Source organism: Trichomycterus rosablanca, chromosome 4 (genome assembly GCF_030014385.1).
Source record: "Trichomycterus rosablanca isolate fTriRos1 chromosome 4, fTriRos1.hap1, whole genome shotgun sequence".
Classification (NCBI taxonomy): domain Eukaryota; kingdom Metazoa; phylum Chordata; class Actinopteri; order Siluriformes; family Trichomycteridae; genus Trichomycterus; species Trichomycterus rosablanca.
Genome location: NC_085991.1, coordinates 4,584,872 through 4,605,489, shown reverse-complemented (window position 1 = coordinate 4,605,489; position 20,618 = coordinate 4,584,872). Strand labels below are relative to the sequence as shown.

General features: G+C 39.5%; 1 protein-coding gene across 1 annotated transcript in view; it reads left to right on the top strand.

Annotated features, from left to right (window-relative positions):
- Positions 1 to 18,162: 18,162 nt before the first annotated feature.
- Positions 18,163 to 20,618, top strand: part of st6galnac3 (ST6 (alpha-N-acetyl-neuraminyl-2,3-beta-galactosyl-1,3)-N-acetylgalactosaminide alpha-2,6-sialyltransferase 3) — a 33,435-nt gene continuing 30,979 nt past the window's right edge. Inside the window, exon 1 of the mRNA XM_062992954.1 lies at positions 18,163 to 18,180. Within this exon, the coding sequence (XP_062849024.1) occupies positions 18,163 to 18,180 (18 nt within the window). The remainder of the gene's footprint in view (positions 18,181 to 20,618) is intronic.

Below are 20,618 nucleotides of genomic sequence, written 5' to 3'. Positions count from 1 at the left end.
TTGGGTCGGGCAATAATGTTATTTTTGTGTTTATTCCAATTCTAGTTCTTTTACAATTATTTCCTTCATAATTTGGCCCAGCAGCCTCTAAGCCTGTTCAGTTCTCAGCTTTGTAAAATTTTATGTTTGATGACCTTTTCAGGAAATTTATAATTTCCTTTGGCATAAATAAATGATCTATTTATTTATTTAACACCATAGTTTGGTGGAATGCTAAAGGTACTGACTTAAAACGAGGTAATGACAATGCAGGGGATGGGGGGAATAGTGGCTCAGTGGTTCGAATTCCAGGTGGAGTGGTCCGGGTCCTTGCTGTGTGCATGTTCTCCCCGTATCTGCATGGGTTTCCTCCGGGAGCTCCGGTTTCCTCCCACAGTCCAAAGACGTGCAAATGAGGTGAATTGGAGATTCAGAATTGTCCATGGCTGAGTTTAACATTAAAAACTTGAACTGATGAACCTTGTGTAACCAGTAACTACCTGTTCTGTCATGAATGTAATGCAAGATGTGTAAAACATGACGTTAAACTCTTTATAAATAAGTAAATGACAATGCAGAACTAGCAACAAATAGTCTGAGTTTTTACGTCTCAAGGTGTAAATGAGTTCCTTTATAAAAATATATATTCTGTCCTTAGTATATATTTCGCTTATCTCTGTCCATTAGCACCCTAGTGCTTTCCTTAAAACTGGTCCATCTTAATAGTGTCTGCGGTGCAGGATTCAACATAGACACTAGATGGCAGTAAAGTACAGCTGCATTTCACCCTAACTCCTGCTGCTGTTGCAACTATAATGACTGGAAATGAACGTGAAACCCAAGGCTGTTTAATATGACGAGTTTCTCAATTGCCGCTATAACAGATTTCACTCTTCTGTAAGGCTTTTCAGTTCAACTCAATAACTGCTAAGATTTACCTTTGTTTAATCATAAGCACGATTATTTCCTTGCCAACCTTAAACCATTTTTATGGATGAGTTATCACTGCACAAGAGTCCAGCTACAGTGTGCTTTACACATCCAGCCAACCAGCAGCAACGTGACAGGACAAAGCATCAGAAGTCAGGAAAGCTCAGAAGAAAGATTTGAAAATCAATCAAAAGAAAGTAAAATATCAAAAAGAGCACAGTTAAAAAAGAAAAAGAAAATAAGCAATAGTGGGAATGTAAGAAGACACAAGTGCCAAATTATGCAGGTAGAAAATTAGATTTTGTAAATTCATTTTTCTGATTATATATTTTAAAGCTGTTCAGAATTCAGGAAAAAGACGATCCTCAGACATAACAGCCTGCATGCTTTCAAAAGCTTTTCACAAGATTTTGGAACATTACTGCAGGAATTCACATCATTAAGGTTACAAAAATGAACCTGAACTGCTTGCTTCTGGACTCACCATTGCACAAGACCTCTCCAAAGTAAGACTGTTTCCTTTCAAACAATTTATTTCTGAATCTGCTTTTGTATTTTGTATTTTTTGTACTTCTGAATAATCCAATCACACCTCGGCTTCAGCTCATGGACCCGTTTCATTACACTACCACTGCTATGCCTCACTGGAATGAAGTTTTTACTATAAAATGTAACATTTGCTTTTCAGCAGTCTGCTGTCCAAAACATTTTCATTTTGATTGGCAAGTCCATTTTGGTACTTTCACTTTGTGGAGTCATGTGCTCGGACCTGAGCTGAATCTAGGGACATCTACAGTACCTTAAATGTTTATCTGGGATCTTTGGTGACTGAGTATTTTGTTGAGTCTTGGAGAAATCTGAGCACACTGGTTTCTTCTGTGTCCATTCACCGAACATCCAACATTTGAAGATAAGTAGATTTCAGTATACAGTCGACCCTTGGGTTACTAACGGTTTACCATACGAACATTTTGGGTTACGGGCGATCTTTTTCAACTTAACGTACGAACAATTTCGGATTACCGAAACACGTGGCGTCACAAACAAGTTGACTCAGACCGTCTCTCTCTCTCTCTCTCTCTCTCTCTCTCTCTCTCTCTCTCTATACCGTATATATATATATATATACAGTATATATATATATACGTATATACAGTATATATATATATATATATATATATATATATATATATACAGTGTATCACAAAAGTGAGTACACCCCTCACATTTCTGCAAATATTTCATTATATCTTTTCATGGGACAACACTATAGACATGAAACTTGGATATAACTTAGAGTAGTCAGTGTACAGCTTGTATAGCAGTGTAGATTTACTGTCTTCTGAAAAGAACTCAACACACAGCCATTAATGTCTAAATAGCTGGCAACATAAGTGAGTACACCCCACAGTGAACATGTCCAAATTGTGCCCAAATGCGTCGTTGTCCCTCCCTGGTGTCATGTGTCAAGGTCCCAGGTGTAAATGGGGAGCAGGGCTGTTAAATTTGGTGTTTTGGGTACAATTCTCTCATACTGGCCACTGGATATTCAACATGGCACCTCATGGCAAAGAACTCTCTGAGGATGTGAGAAATAGAATTGTTGCTCTCCACAAAGATGGCCTGGGCTATAAGAAGATTGCTAACACCCTGAAACTGAGCTACAGCATGGTGGCCAAGGTCATACAGTGGTTTTCCAGGACAGGTTCCACTCGGAACAGGCTTCGCCAGGGTCGACCAAAGAAGTCGAGTCCACGTGTTCGGCGTCATATCCAGAGGTTGGCTTTAAAAAATAGACACATGAGTGCTGCCAGCATTGCTGCAGAGGTTGAAGACGTGGGAGGTCAGCCTGTCAGTGCTCAGACCATACGCCGCACACTGCATCAACTCGGTCTGCATGGTCGTCATCCCAGAAGGAAGCTGACGCACAAGAAAGCCCGCAAACAGTTTGCTGAAGACAAGCAGTCCAAGAACATGGATTACTGGAATGCCCTGTGGTCTGACGAGACCAAGATAAACTTGTTTGGCTCAGATGGTGTCCAGCATGTGTGGCGGCGCCCTGGTGAGAAGTACCAAGTCAACTGTATCTTGCCTACAGTCAAGCATGGTGGTGGTAGCATCATGGTCTTGGGCTGCATGAGTGTTGCTGGCACTGGGGAGCTGCAGTTCATTGAGGGAAACATGAATTCCAACATGTACTGTGACATTCTGAAACAGAGCATGATCCCCTCCCTTCGAAAACTGGGCCTCATGGCAGTTTTCCAACAGGATAACGACCCCAAACACAACCTCCAAGATGACAACTGCCTTGCTGAGGAAGCTGAAGGTAAAGGTGATGGACTAAACCCAATTGTGCACCTGTGGCGCATCCTCAAGTGGAAGGTGGAGGAGTTCAAGGTGTCTAACATCCACCAGCTCCGTGATGTCATCATGGAGGAGTGGAAGAGGATTCCAGTAGCAACCTGTGCAGCTCTGGTGAATTCCATGCCCAGGAGGGTTAAGGCAGTGCTGGATAATAATGGTGGTCACACAAAATATTGACACTTTGGGCACAATTTGGACATGTTCACTGTGGGGTGTACTCACTTATGTTGCCAGCCATTTAGACATTAATGGCTGTGTGTTGAGTTATTTTCAGAAGACAGTAAATCTACACTGCTATACAAGCTGTACACTGACTACTCTAAGTTATATCCAAGTTTCATGTCTATAGTGTTGTCCCATGAAAAGATATAATAAAATATTTGCAGAAATGTGAGGGGTGTACTCACTTTTGTGATACACTGTATATATATATCTATACAGTGAGCGAACATTCGGACAGCGGATGGTGTTTTTCTGGTGTTTTCTTTATATTTTGTAGAATTCAATATTAAAATGGCCTCAAAGAAGGTGCAGAGGAAGCGCAGTGGTGAGAAAATGAATCTATTACATTTATTGTTGTATAATTACTCCTGCCAGTAGGTGTCACTGTGTATCAGGCAGAGGGGACAGCAAGTGAGAGAGAAGAAGGAAACCACTGAGTAAAGTATTCTTTCTTTCGTGCAATTACACCTACAAAATACAACACTACTGAAATAAAGAAGGAAATAATAGAGAAATATGAGAGTTATTGTTGTTTCTGGTACATACATTTTATAAAAAAAAGAAGAAAATGTATTATGGTGTATGATACAGCACACGTACTGTACTGAAATGTGATGTGTGTTTATATACAGTACTACTGTGTATTGTTGTTTATTATTGTTTATTACAGTATTATCTATTCTATAATTTAAGATTTAAGGGAAAATATACTTGTATTTATAACAAACAAGACCATTTAAGACATTAGAAAGGTTAGGTAAGGGGTGTTTGGGAGGTCTGGCACAGATTAATTCCATTTACATTATTTCTTATGGGAAAAATAGGTTTAACTAACGTTTAACGAACATTTTGACTTAAGAACAGCCCTTTGGAACCAATTAAATTCATAAATCAAGGGTCTACTGTATTGTTCCTCTAGAAACTTTAGGAAGCAATATTAATAATCTAAATGCTGAGATCGAGCATGGCTGTGGTTAATTAGCGACACAGGCTTACAAATTAAATTTGCTGAACTGGTTGATTGAGTAACTCAGGGGGCGATGACTTTTTCATTACGTTGATGCATTTAAAAATGAGTCGGGTTTTTACTTAAGTTCTGTTTGTGTAATCTGAAACCATTCAGTTTGACGAATTTTTAAAGAGGGCAAAAACTTTTTTCCCCATCACTGTATCTAATAAATCACTGTCATATTATGGCTCAAGGCAGAAATTGTTAATTGCCAAAGCCATTAAACCTACAGAGATCAAATCTAGCTATTAATCTCCAGAGATGCAGTAATACATTCATCATTCAGGGTCATGGTGGGTCTGGTGCCACCCAGAAACACTTGGCTCAGGGCAGTAATACATCCCGGACCACATGCTCGCCCATCCCCTCCTCTCTAATTCCCCCCTAAAGCAATTTGGAATAGCCAGCCTGCCTTCTGCAAGCGATTGAGAAGAGACCCACACTGCCAAACTTCTCATAGACCGTGATCAGGGGCAGGTTTAAGTGAAGGTTTCCACGACATATACTCTATACAGCCAAAGTACAGGGGTTGGACAAAATAACTGAAACACCAGTCATTTTAGTGTGGTAGGTTTCATGGCTAAATTGGACCAGTCTGGTGGCCAATCTTCATTAATTGCACATTGCACCAGTAAGAGCAGAGTGTGAAGGTTCAATTAGCAGGGTAAGAGCACAGTTTTGCTCAAAATATTGCAATGCACACAACATTATGGGTGACATACCAGAGTTCAAAAGAGGACAAATTGTTGGTGCACGTCTTGCTGGCGCATCTGTGACCAAGACAGCAAGTCTTTGTGATGTATCAAGAGCCACGGTATCCAGGGTAATGTCAGCATACCACCAAGAAGGACAAACCACATCCAACAGGATTAACTGTGGACGCAAGAGGAAGCTGTCTGAAAGGGATGTTCGGGTGCTAACCCGGATTGTATCCAAAAAACATAAAACCACGGCTGCCCAAATCACGGCAGAATTAAATGTGCACCTCAACTCTCCTGTTTCCACCAGAACTGTCCGTCGGGAGCTCCACAGGGTCAATATACACGGCCGGGCTGCTATAGCCAAACCTTTGGTCACTCGTGCCAATGCCAAACGTCGGTTTCAATGGTGCAAGGAGCGCAAATCTTGGGCTGTGGACAATGTGAAACATGTATTGTTCTCTGATGAGTCCACCTTTACTGTTTTCCCCACATCCGGGAGAGTTACGGTGTGGAGAAGCCCCAAAGAAGCGTACCACCCAGACTGTTGCATGCCCAGAGTGAAGCATGGGGGTGGATCAGTGATGGTTTGGGCTGCCATTTCATGGCATTCCCTTGGCCCAATACTTGTGCTAGATGGGCGCTTCACTGCCAAGGACTACCGAACCATTCTGGAGGACCATGTGCATCCAATGGCGGTGCCATGTATCAGGATGACAATGCACCAATACACACAGCAAGACTGGTGAAAGATTGCTTTGATGAACATGAAAGTGAAGTTGAACATCTCCCATGGTCTGCACAGTCACCAGATCTAAATATTATTGAGCCACTTTGGGGTGTTTTGGAGAAGCGAGTCAGGAAACGTTTTCCTCCACCAGCATCACGTAGTGACCTGGCCACTATCCTGCAAGAAGAATGGCTTAAAATCCCTCTGACCACTGTGCAGGACTTGTATATGTCATTTCCAAGACGGATTGACGCTGTATTGGCCGCAAAAGGAGGCCCTACACCATACTAATAAATTATTGTGATCTAAAACCAGGTGTTTCAGTTTCATTGTCCAACCCCTGTATGTGGAAACCTGATTATTACAGTTGCAATAAAAATACACCCAACCAAAAAGATTGTAAAAACACACTGATCAGCCATAACATTAAAACCACCTCCTTGTTTCTACACTCACTCTGCATTTTATTACCTCCAACTACCATATAGAAGCACTTTGTAGTTCTACAATTACTGACTGTAGTCCATCTATTTCTCTACATACCTTTTTAACCTGCTTTCACCCTGTTCTTCAATGGTCAGGACTCTCCCAGGACCACCACAGAGCAGCTATTATTTGGGTGTTGGATCATTCTCAGCACTGCAGTGACACTGACACTGAGTGGACACGGTATTTAAAAACTCCAGCAGCGCTGCTGTGTCTGATCCACTCATACCAGCACAACACACACTAACACACCACCACCATGTCAGTGTCTCTGCAGTGCTGCGAATGATCCACCACCCAAATAATACCTGCTCTGTGGTGGTCCTGTGGGGTCCTGACCATTGAAGAACAGCATGAAAGCAGGTTTAAAAAGTATGTAGAGAAATAGATGGACTACAGTCAGTAATTGTAGAACTACAAAGTGCTTCTATATGGTAAGTGGAGCTGATAAAATGGACAGTGAGTGTAGAAACCAGCAGGTGGTTTTAATGTTATGGTTGATCGGTGTAGATTTAGCTTCTTTATCAATTAAATGATACAGCAAATGAGCAAAGAACTCAATAACAACCTTTAATTCACTTTAGCTGTGATATTTTTATATAAACGCCACAGAGCGATTCACTAGGCAAGTTGTAGCCTAGTGGTTAAGATACTGGGCTGGTAATCAGTAGGTTTCTGGTTCAAGCCCCACCACTGCCAGGTTGATTCTGTTGGGCCCTTGAGCAAGACCCTTAACACTCAATTGCTCATACTGTATGCTGTAACTGTAATGTAAGTCGCTTTGGATAAAGGTGTCTGCTAAATGCTGTAAATGTTCAAGGTGTGTTTTTTCATGCAGTGTTGGCTGAGGGATCAAATGTCACAGACGTTCAATATATTGATTCAATTCTGCCCTTTGCCGAAGATATTTCTTCAATCTTTTCATGATGTTGTTGACTGTAGAAGGTAAAATCCTTAAAGGTAAAAACCTCCAAATGCTGTTTTTAATTACATTCATATAAAAGACATACAAATGAATATGTTCTGTTTAATTTTTTATTCTAAACATTGGTGTTGTTTATTTAATAAGGAAAATAATAATAATAATAATAATACATTTTATTTATATAGCGCTTTTCAAGATACTCAAAGACGCTTTACATAAGACAAATAATCAAAACAAATACATACACCATACAAATCATAGTACAAAATCAAAATAGTACATCAACATCAAGAATAATTAAGATAAAAACAAAGAGAGCAGCATAAGACAGTTCATTAAAAATTAGCTAAATTATGAGAGAGAACAACAAATATAGAACAATTTCTTAAAATTAGACAGAAACAGGACAGATTTACATGCAATCAGGAAACTGAAAACTTTACAAGTTTTAGGATCTAGGACTTCACATTTCTGTCGTGATCTAAGTATAAAAACTATTAAAAAGAATAGCAAAAATAAAAGCATTTATTTTGTGTTGTTACAAGTTAAATGCCACTCTGAATAGATGAGTTTTGAGAAGTGACTTGAATTTGGACAGGTCAGGACAATCTCGTAGGTGTTTGGGGAGAGCATTCCATAAAGATGGAGCAGCTATGGAAAAGGCCCTGTCACCCCAGGTCCGGTGCTTGGTCCTAGAGGGTATGGACAGTAGGTTAGCCTCAGAAGAGCGAAGGCTACGGGAGGGAATGTGCTGATGGAGCAGGTCGGTGAGGTAGGATGGGGCCTGATTATGGAGAGCTTTGTGAGTGAATAGAAGAATTTTGAATTGAATGCGTTGAGCAACGGGAAGCCAATGAAGTTTTTGTAGAACAGGTGTAATATGATCACGGGAGCGAGTATGAGTAAGGAGGCGAGCAGCTGAATTCTGGATATACTGAAGTTTTTTTAGGATTTTGTTAGATGTACCATAAAGGATGCTATTGCAATAATCAATTCTGGATGTAATAAAAGCATGAATCAAGGTTTCGGCAGCAGAAAAGGAGAGTGATGGACGTAGACGTGCTATGTTTTTTAGATGAAAGAAAGCAGTTTTGGTGATGTGATTTACATGGCGGTCAAAAGAGAGGTTGCTATCAAAAATTACACCAAGATTTCGGATGTTAGAAGACGGAGACAAAGTGTCATTATCAATGGTAATTTGAAAATTTTTTGTGGTTTTTGCCAGGGTTGTAGGACCTACGATGATCATATCTGATTTTTCACAGTTTAATTTGAGGAAATTAGCTTTCATCCACAATTTCATTTCAGTGATGCAATTTGTCAGAGTGGAGTGAAGTTCAGTATTAATGGATTTGGAGGAGATGTAAAGCTGAATATCATCAGCATAGCAGTGGAAATGTAAACCATGCCGACGTATGATGTCACCAAGGGGGAGCATATAAAGAATAAACAAAAGGGGACCTAACACTGAGCCTTGGGGAACGCCTTGGGACAGTGGAGCAATGGCAGAACTACAATTGTTGATATTAACAAACTGTTGTCTGTTTATGAGATATGACCTTAACCACAAAAGGGCAGTACCAGTGATGTTGACAGAGGATTCAAGGCGGGACAGAAGAATGGAGTGATTAATGGTGTCAAAAGCTGCAGTAAGATCAAGGAGGACGAGAATATTAATTTGTCCAGAGTCTGAGGAAAGAAGAAGGTCATTTGTGACTTTGTTGAATTGAAAATAACTTTATACTTGTTCCTCCTCAGTGTAGGTGGTTTGAAAGTAGATTCACGCCGGTGGTTCATCTCTGCAGCTTTATTCAGTCTGTCTGATTTCCATCTCAAACACGTCGGATTCGTATTTTTGTCTGCAGAACTGAAAGTGTTGCTGTGGTTGAGTACACCGCTGAGCTTCAAGCCGGTAATACATGATACATGACCGCCTTGCCAGGCACAGCAAAGCCGAGGGATTTGTGTGGCAGTATGGGAAATTGCCTCCATCTCTGAATCTCTTTTTTTAGCTGCTCTGGCTAAGGCATCTGATAATGAAAAGTGAGTCTTGTCTTCTCGAACTCGTCTCACTGGCTATAGGAAACAGAATGTGATGAACTCAATGAACAAACCGCGTGTTTATAGATTTTAGAGCTGAATAGTGTGTAGGAAACAATCCTCAAAAAGCTACAGTTGAGCCTGAATTATACATCCAGTGCTGCTGAAGTCGGCCTGCTCAAATTTCTCCAAGGCTGAGCAACAACAACATACTCATTAAGTCACCATGTATTCACCCCTTTTTCATTTTGGGTTTTTTCATTCTTGCTGGTGTGTAGCTTTACATCACAATTCCCTCCTATTACTCTGAGTTCTCAAACGTTTCCAGACTGTAAATCTTAGAGTCCTGCGGTAAAAAGTTGGTGCTCCTGGGACTGGCAGTCATGTTATTTTCCTCTGTGTAAAATCAGGAAAAAGTCAACTGTGTATTCCCTCGGGTTTCTGATGTTTAGCTCTGAAATTTCCTACAAACGGTTCAGTGAATTCAGCATCTCAACCCTGGTGCAGAACAAACAAACCCCAAACCAGTCTTCTGTAGATCATTATCATTTCAGGCTCACATTCAACAATATTAGAGTTGTGAGAGAATTTGGACTGACAGTTACATACCTTTGGAGACACTTAGGAGAATAGAATATGGAAAACATACAGTATATAACAAAATAAATGTTACTATAATACGAGGGATCTTCAAAAAGTTTCTGCACTTTTACAGTGCCTTGCAAAAGTATTCAGCCCCCTTGAACTTTTCAACCTTTTGCCACATTTCAGGCTTCAAACATAACGATATGAAATTGTAATTTTTTGTGAAGAATCAACAACAAGTGGGACACAATCGTGAAGTGGAACGAAATTTATTGGATATTTTAAACTTTTTTAGGAAATAAAAAACTGAAAAGTGGGGCGTGCAATATTATTCAGCCCCCTTGCGTTAATACTTTGTAGCGCCACCTTTTGCTGCGATTACAGCTGCAAGTCGCTTGGGGTATGTCTCTATCAGTTTTGCACATCGAGAGACAGAAATTTTTGCCCATTCTTCCTTGCAAAACAGCTCGAGCTCAGTGAGGTTGGATGGAGAGCGTTTGTGAACAGCAGTTTTCAGCTCTTTCCACAGATTCTCGATGGGATTCAGGTCTGGACTTTGACTTGGCCATTCTAACACCTGGATACGTTTATTTGTGAACCATTCCATTGTAGATTTTGCTTTATGTTTTGGATCATTGTCTTGTTGGAAGATAAATCTCCGTCCCAGTCTCAGGTCTTTTGCAGACTGCAACAGGTTTTCTTCCAGAATGGTCCTGTATTTGGCTCCATCCATCTTCCCATCAATTTTAACCATCTTCCCTGTCCCTGCTGAAGAAAAGCAGGCCCAAACCATGATGCTGCCACCACCATGTTTGACAGTGGGGATGGTGTGTTCAGGGTGATGAGCTGTGTTGCTTTTACGCCAAACATAACGTTTTGCATTGTGGCCAAAAAGTTCGATTTTGGTTTCATCTGACCAGAGCACCTTCTTCCACATGTTTGGTGTGTCTCCCAGGTGACTTTTTATAGATATCTTTGAGAAATGGCTTTCTTCTTGCCACTCTTCCATAAAGGCCAGATTTGTGCAGTGTACGACTGATTGTGTCCTATGGACAGAATCTCCCACCTCAGCTGTAGATCTCTGCAGTTCATTCAGAGTGATCATGGGCCTCTTGGCTGCATCTCTGATCAGTCTTCTCCTTGTTTGAGCTGAAAGTTTAGAGGGACGGCCGGGTCTTGGTAGATTTGCAGTGGTCTGATACTCCTTCCATTTCAATATGATCGCTTGCACAGTGCTCCTTGAGATGTTTAAAGCTTGGGAAATCTTTTTGTATCCAAATCCGGCTTTAAACTTCTCCACAACAGTATCTCGGACCTGCCTGGTGTGTTCCTTGGTCTTCATGATGCTCTCTGCGTTTTAAACAGAACTCTGAGACTGTCACAGAGCAGGTGCATTTATACGGAGACTTGATTACACACAGGTGGATTCTATTTTCATTTAGGTCAACATTGGATCATTCAGAGATCCTCACTGAACTTCTGGAGTGAGTTTGCTGCACTGAAAGTAAAGGGGCTGAATAATATTGCACGCCCCACTTTTTAGTTTTTTATTTTTAAAAAAAGTTTAAAATATCCAATAAATTTCGTTCTACTTCACGATTGTGTCCCACTTGTTGTTGATTCTTCACAAAAAATTACAATTTCATATCGTTATGTTTGAAGCCTGAAATGTGGCAAAAGGTTGAAAAGTTCAAGGGGGCTGAATACTTTTGCAAGGCACTGTATATATTGGTTATAAACGGTGAGGGTGGGAGGAGGAGTAGAGACGCTTATAGTCCGGATTTAGCGCCATCTGATTTCCACCTTTTTGTACACTCAAAGAAGCTTTGAGGGGAAGAAGATTTTTATGTGATGATGATGTGAAAGCAGCGCTTCATCAGTGGCTACACGCTCAACCAAAAAAACTTTTTGCTGATGGCATTAAAAAGTTGGTATGACGCTGGAAAAATGCATCAGAAGATGACTATGTAAAAAAGTGATGTTATTTGTTTTTAAAATCCTGAATAAATAGAGTTAAAAAAGTGCAAAAACTTTTTGAAGAACCCTCATACAGTGTATCACAAAAGTGAGTACACCCCTCACATTTCTGCAAATATTTCATAATATCTTTTCATGGGACAACACTATAGACATGAAACTTGGATATAACTTAGAGTAGTCAGTGTACAGCTTGTATAGCAGTGTAGATTTACTGTCTTCTGAAAATAACTCAACACACAGCCATTAATGTCTAAATGGCTGGCAACATAAGTGAGTACACCCCACAGTGAACATGTCCAAATTGTGCCCAAAGTGTCAATATTTTGTGTGACCACCATTATTATCCAGCACTGCCTTAACCCTCCTGGGCATGGAATTCACCAGAGCTGCACAGGTTGCTACTGGAATCCTCTTCCACTCCTCCATGATGACATCACGGAGCTGGTGGATGTTAGACACCTTGAACTCCTCCACCTTCCACTTGAGGATGCGCTACAGGTGCTCAATTGGGTTTAGTCCATCACCTTTACCTTCAGCTTCCTCAGCAAGGCAGCTGTCATCTTGGAGGTTGTGTTTGGGGTCGTTATCCTGTTGGAAAACTGCCATGAGGCCCAGTTTTCGAAGGGAGGGGATCATGCTCTGTTTCAGAATGTCACAGTACATGTTGGAATTCATGTTTCCCTCAATGAACTGCAGCTCCCCAGTGCCAGCAACACTCATGCAGCCCAAGACCATGATGCTACCACCACCATGCTTGACTGTAGGCAAGATACAGTTGTCTTGGTACTTCTCACCACGGCGCCGCCACACATGCTGGACACCATCTGAGCCAAACAAGTTTATCTTGGTCTCGTCAGACCACAGGGCATTCCAGTAATCCATGTTCTTGGACTACTTGTCTTCAGCAAACTGTTTGCGGGCTTTCTTGTGCGTCAGCTTCCTTCTGGGATGACGACCATGCAGACCGAGTTGATGCAGTGTGCGGCGTATGGTCTGAGCACTGACAGGCTGACCTCCCACGTCTTCAACCTCTGCAGCAGTGCTGGCAGCACTCATGTGTCTATTTTTTAAAGCCAACCTCTGGATATGACGCCGAACACGTGGACTCAACTTCTTTGGTCGACCCTGGCGAAGCCTGTTCCGAGTGGAACCTGTCCTGGAAAACCGCTGTATGACCTTGGCCACCATGCTGTAGCTCAGTTTCAGGGTGTTAGCAATCTTCTTATAGCCCAGGCCATCTTTGTGGAGAGCAACAATTCTATTTCTCACATCCTCAGAGAGTTCTTTGCCATGAGGTGCCATGTTGAATATTCAGTGGCCAGTATGAGAGAATTGTACCCAAAACACCAAATTTAACAGCCCTGCTCCCCATTTACTCCTGGGACCTTGACACATGACACCAGGGAGGGACAACGACATATTTGGGCACAATTTGGACATGTTCACTGTGGGGTGTACTCACTTATGTTGCCAGCTATTTAGACATTAATGGCTGTGTGTTGAGTTATTTTCAGAAGACAGTAAATCTACACTGCTATACAAGCTGTACACTGACTACTCTAAGTTATATCCAAGTTTCATGTCTATAGTGTTGTCCCATGAAAAGATATAATGAAATATTTGCAGAAATGTGAGGGGTGTACTCACTTTTGTGATACACTGTATATAAATATAGTGCATATATATAGTATGTACTGTACTAGACTATAATTATAGTCCCCATTCCAAAAGGCTAAGCATTAGTAAAACTATCATCATAAACCACTCACTTTTAGAAAGTTACAGAGTAAAATATCATCTTGCAGTCACCAAGTCTGCAAAACTGCATCAGATGCTACCCCCATGCCAACAGATTATATGGAAGGCTTGCCAGGAAAAAAACCTTTCCTGCCATCTAACCACAAACATAAGCGTCTGGAGTTTGCTAAATGACAACTGAGATTTTTTGGAACAAACACTCAAGGTGGATCTGACATAAAAAGAATAATGACTACAGTAAAAAAAATGTGAGTATGTGATGTTGTGGGGCTCTTTTTCTGCAAAGGGGTTTGGTACCTCATTAGGGTACCTGGCATTATGAACTCCAAACCCAGATTCATACATTAGACAGCCAGATAGTGACCTGCTCCATTGTAGCAGCATGCTTTACACCACCTCTGATGCAGAGCTGATGCTTGGCATTGCACATAGTGATCTTGGCTATGGAAACCCATTTCATGAACCTTCCAGCACATTATTCTTAACAGTGTATGTTGTTTCCAGAGGCATTTTAGGATTATGTGTTATAAGAAAGAGAGGATTTAGGTGATTGTTATATGCTACAAACTTCAACTTGGCAGATAAAATGACAGGACAAGAGTCTTCCTCTGCACAGAACCTCAAAATGGGTCGTTATTGGACCTCTCAGCAGGACAATGTGTCTATTGGACCCTCCAGCAGGACAATGTGTCTATTGGACCTTCCAGCAGGACAATGTGTACATTGGACCTTCCACCAGGATAATGTGTCCAAATTGTGTATATTGTGTATATTGTGTATATTTCTCTGGATATATTGTGTATATTTCTCTGGATATATTGACTGTAGATGGTAAAACATTCACAAAACTTGAAATATCTTCTCTTTCTGCTATTTTTAATTACATTCCTTACATTCAGCTTACAAATGACGTTGTCCTGTTTTTTTTTTTAGTTCTGGGTTTATTTTTTCTAAACATTGGTCTTGTTTATTTAATAAGTAAAATAACTTTATACTTGTTCCTCCTCAGTGTAGGTGGTTTGCAAGTAGATTTACACCGGTGGTTCATCTCTGCACTGCACATCCAGCTTTATTCAGTCTGCCTGATTACCATCTCGAACACGTCTAGAAAATCGGATTCGTATTTTTGTCTGCAGAACTGAAAGTGTTGCTGTGGTTGAGTACACCGCTGAGCTTCCAGCCGGTAATACATGATACATGACCGCCTTGCCAGTCACAGCAAAAATGACTTACTGGATTAGTTTTTTTTTATAATATTTATTGTTGATGTTTTGAATCTGTGTTAGTGTAGCAGGATGGGGTTTTGTATTGATTTCATCTAAATTGCTCTCCAGCTGAGGACGATTTGTAGGTACTTTAAATTGCTGGGCGGTCCTTCCCCATGCTATAAGTATGGGTATTGGTTGGCTACCTGTGGTGCACTTCCTGCTGTTTCCTCTTCCGGGGCATCTGACGTCCGTGCCGGCGGCGTTCAGCATGGACGAATTCGGCTTGGTGTCTCCCGGTGAATCGCTTCTCAACGATTAAAAGCCATGTGGGCTTGTGTTTGTAGTACCGGTGCTATGTTGCGGGTTCTCTCTGCGATTCTGTTGGCGTGTTTTGCTTTCAGTGAAGTGAAAATAGTGGCCACATTGCACTACTGTGACTACGGTAGTTGCTGTGCCTGCTGGTCTGTACTCTGACTTTCACGGCGCGGAAAACTGCATTGCTGTATCCTGGTCCTTTAGCCTGGATCGTGCTGGCTCGGTTCCAGTTCCCTGAGTGCTGTTGTTTTGCCTGAGCGATTGTTTTGCCTGAGCGATTGTTTTGCCTGAGCGACTGTTTTGTCTACATTATTGTTTTGTCTACATTATTGTTTTGTCATTTTTGTATTAGTGTTTTGTTTGAGTTTCATATTTTGATTTATTGTTTTGTATAAATACATTTTGTTTATATTATTGATTTAGTGTTCATTTATTTTGATTTGTGGTTTATTTTATTGGAGCATTGTGGTTTGTGTATTTTCTATTTTTGTCTTTGTTTGTGTGGTGTAAGGGGGCTGCAAGAGACTAGGGACCTTGTGCTTACCTCATTGTGTGAGAAGCAAGAGAGATAAGTGTCCTTTGCCTCTTGAGTTATTAATTATCATTGGTTCCCCCCCCTTTCCACCACCTGTTGTGTTTATAATTATTTGTTTCTTCTCCTTTCCTCTGGCTGGACAGGAGCTGTGGGCCAAAGCAGGAGGCAGACGGACTTCGGTGGTGGAACCCTTTTCACTTGCCCTGCAGTCTAGAGCACATTGGGTGTTATTGAGGTGTGCGGTGTGATCACGTGTGGTGTGTAGTGTAGGAGATTCCTTTACTTCCATATTTCCCGCTGCCGTGGTAAGCCCTTAGCCCTGTTCCTTCCTGCCGTGGTTGTCTTTAAATTATAAATGGACCCATAGAGTATTAAATGTGATGTGGCTAATCATTTTATACTAATTGTGTCTGTCTTAGAACGTGGCTTGTCATGTGGAATCCTTTGTAAACAATTGTTAATAAAATTGACCAAGTGTTGGAAGTACGTCTCTGGTCTCAAAGTGTGTTCGAACCTGGGTGTCTTTCTTTCAGGGCCTTAAGTGCCTGTTATATAAATATTCCTAGGGGTGAAATTCCCCTATGTGGCGTTGTCGAGCAACTTTAACTAAACCACGTCCACCACTCCGTCACATTAGTAACATTATTATTATTTTAATACTTTTATGTTTATATATTCTTTTTTTCTTTTTTTCTTTTTTACCACTGCTTCAATTTATTTAGGGTTGCGAAGGGTAGGAAACACTTACAGTACATTCACTGGGCAAAAGATAGGAAACACCTCAGACCTCAGACAGGTCGCCAGTCCATCACAGTCAAACACACACACACACACACACACACACACACATTCTAGGGTAATTTTAGTAGCTCCATTTAACCTATCTGCATGTCTTTGGACTGTGGGAAGAAAACTGGAGCACCCAAAGGAAACTACACAGAAAAGACCTGGGAATCGAACCTAGGACCTTCTTGCTGTAAGTTGACAGTGCTACCCACAGTGCCACCTATTTATATGTCATTCTTATTCTTATTGTTTTGTTGCTTTTTTATTTTTTTGTGTAAAATGTTTATTGCTGTTTTTAAATATTATTTAAATAATAGTATAATTATTGTTTTTAGCATAATTATATATTATTAGAGCAATCTAAAGGGCATTGGTAGCTCAGTGGTGGCCTTGCAATCAGAGGTTTGTCATGTTGCCACTGTTGGACCCCTGAGCAAGGCCCTAAACCCTCAATTGCTTGCATTGTATTCTGTCACGATTATGTTGCTAATGTAAATGTAAAGGCCACCTCTCTTAATCATTTCTACTCTTGTGTTTTGATCCAAACATTCAGATATGTGTGAAGACATTTTAGCCTGTTCTTGGGTTCAAGAGTATGTGGTTCACTTCAAGTTACTCTATATGGGACCTGACCACGAGCTTGTCGCACACAATACTCCAAAATGATGGTCATTATTAAAGGAATCTTCTTATTGTTTTTTTGTTGTTTTTTCTTTTATTTTATTGTGTAAAATGTTTATTTAGTTTTTTTTTAATATATTTTTTTCAATTATAGTATAATGATTGTTTTTCTTATAATTTTATAGTATTATATTGTTGTTTTTGTTGTTTTTATTTAATTGTGTTTTATTATTATTATTATTATTGTTATTTTAATCCTTATTTATTTGTTATTTTTATTATTATTATTATTATTATTGTTTTATATTTATTTTATTTGTTATATTTATTATTATTATTGCTATTATTATTGTTGTTTTTATCTTTATTTTATTTGTTATATTTATTATTATTATTGTTTTAATCTTTATTTTATTTGTTATATTTATCATTATTGTTCTTCTTATTATTATTGTTTCTATCCTTATTTTATGTTATTATATTATTATTATTATTATTATTATTGTTATTATTATTATTATTGCTTTTATCTTTATTTTATTTGTTGTATTTATTATTATTGTTATTATTGTTATTATTATTGTTGTTGTTATTATTATTATTATTGCTTTTATCTTTATTTTATTTATTATATATATATATATATATATATATATATACGTATATACTGTATATATATATATTTTTTATAAACGCCACGTTCAGTCATCAGCGCTCCTCCTGTCATGTGACACGAAGGCGGGGCTTGTGTTGCTCTGAACCAATCAGAGCGCGCATGTATCCGTGGCTGTTCGGTAAAAGAAAAGAGAAAATAAGGGACGCGCTGATGTGATTGAGATGAATGAGCGCTTTATTGTTCAATGTTTCATTTATTTTATATTAATAAAAGCTTTATAAAAGGATGTGAGGGTGAAAACAGCGGTATTTATGAATATAAAGGTGGAGCCTGGCGCTGCAGTGTGTACATAACGGTACAGTGAGGGACGGAGGGATGGCCTGGATGTGGAAGGTGAGTGAGTGGTTCAGCTCAGGTTATTATTATTATTATTATTATTATCATTATTATTAATAATAATAATGTTCATGGTTTCCATGTGGGCAGTGTAACATTCACTACATCACTACAGAGTATTTTTATTATGAATTTCACTCTTTGCCTTTATTTCTGACTTAAATACAATAAATTATATTTTAATTACATAAATACAGAGTAATTAAAATCTATTTGGAGAGATTCAACCCTAAACTATTTTACATGATGTAATTGTATCTGTATTACAAATATCTAAACATGTTTATCCCATTTGACTTGCAAAACATTGTGCATTTAATCCAGTCCCAAGAATAAAAACAACATCAATAATAAAATAAATTGTACAATTGTTTACATTCTTTCTAATTGTAAATCTAGTTCAGATCTCATGTGTCACATTACTTTGGCATCTCACTACATTTTGCTGAGTCTATATTTGTCTGTTGGTCAGCTGATCTGCTGTTTCCCATAAATAAATAGTTCATTCCTTTGTGAGGTCTATCATTACAGTAGACACTGTTCTCAATTCCAGGGATGAAATCAGAGCACAGATCTGAGAAAGGAGATACAAGAGCAATCTAATGGGCAATGCTAGCTCAGTGGTGGCCTTGTAATCAGACGGTCTGTGGTCCAGCCATGTTGCCACTGTTGGGCCCCTGAGCAAGGCCCTAAACCCTCAATTGCTTGCATTGTATTCTATCCTAATTATGTCTGCTAATGTAAATGTAAAGGCCACCTCTCTCAATCTTTTCTACTCTTGTGCTTTTGTGTTTCACTTCAAGTTATACTAAATAAGATTATATCTTTGCCTGTCCCTATCTTTATTTCTGACTTAAATACAATGAATTGGATTTTAATTACATAAATACAGAGTAATTAAAATCTACTTGGAGAGATTCAACCCTAAACTATTTTACAGAATGCCATTGTCTCAGTGTTATAGATACCTAAACATGTTTGTCCCATTTGACCTGTAAAACATTGTGCATTTAATCCAGTCCCAAGAAAAAACCCTCAGTCTATTATCAGTTAAAACATTTTGCTGAGTCAATGTTTGTCTGTTGATCAACTGATCAGCTGTTTTTAATGACTTCCATAAATAAATAGTTCATCCCTTTGTGAGGTCTATCATTACAGTAGACACTGTTCTCAGTTCCAGGGATGAAATCAGAGCACAGATCTGAGGAACCATACAAGAGCAATTCTAAAGGGCAGTGGTAGATTAGCCTTGTAACCAAGGTTATTAGCTGTAGCCTAGTGGTTAAGGTACTGGACTAGTAACCAGAAGGTCGCTGGTTCAAGCCCCACCACTGCCAGGTTGCTGCTGTTGGGCCCTTGAGCAAGGCCCTTAACCCTCAATTGCTCAGACTGTATACTGTAACGGTACTGTAAGTCGCTTTGGATAAAGGCGTCTGCTAAATGCCGAAAATGTAAACTTCAAGTTATACTATATAGGGTTATGTGTACACCTGACCATAAGCTTGTTGGGCATCATATTCCAAAACAGTGGTCATTATTATGGAATTCGCTATGTAGTGTACGTCATCTCTACAAATATCAAAACCCCTTGACGTTCCGATGAGTGAAATCAAATTTAATTAACTGAATTTCCATTGCAATTAGGAATACTTAAATTCTCAGTCATGAAATACAGTTTCATTGGGGTATAAATATATAAAGAGGTGATACATGAGCCAAATTCTTTTACTCAGAACACACTCTCAACCAACAAACTTGAGAAAGACCAGAGTGCAACAAAAAGTTCCAGTTCAGAAAAAAACTCTAGTTCTAAACATACAGTGAAATTCCAGAAAATGTTTTGCTTCCAGTTTTGTGGTAACAGTTTTTGAATGTCTCTTCATTTTCTGATATGTCAGTGCTCATGTGTACAAAGTAAGAGGTCTGAGGAAACAAATTCCTCTCAGAAATAAGGAAACTTTATCTTCAAAGTTTCTTTTTAATTAGAGTCAACTGGTCCATGACAGGAACAGCGCAGACACAGGTTACGACTCAATGCTGCTACAAAGTTGAGCCAACATGCACCGAAATACTTCTTTATATGCCTGAGCTACTTAATTAGAACTTGCTTGAGCATAAAAAGTGGGTGTTTTCTTTCCACGGCTGGGATGAACAAGAAATGGAATTCAGGACAAGATCATGAGACCAGGCGTCTTCTCGGTTTACCATCACATTAACTTTTTATTAAGAGCAAAGACACAAAACCTTGTCCCAAACAGAGCCCTGACGCCCTGCGATGCCTTTTCATACTCTGAACTTTAATGATGATGTCAATGTGCAGACTATTGTACAAATAGTCCCCCAACCAAAAAAGCATGCTAGTGTATATTATGAATGACACAGTGAGGAATTTTTCATTTTCATTTTTAGCCGCTTTATCCCAGTCGTAGTTGTGT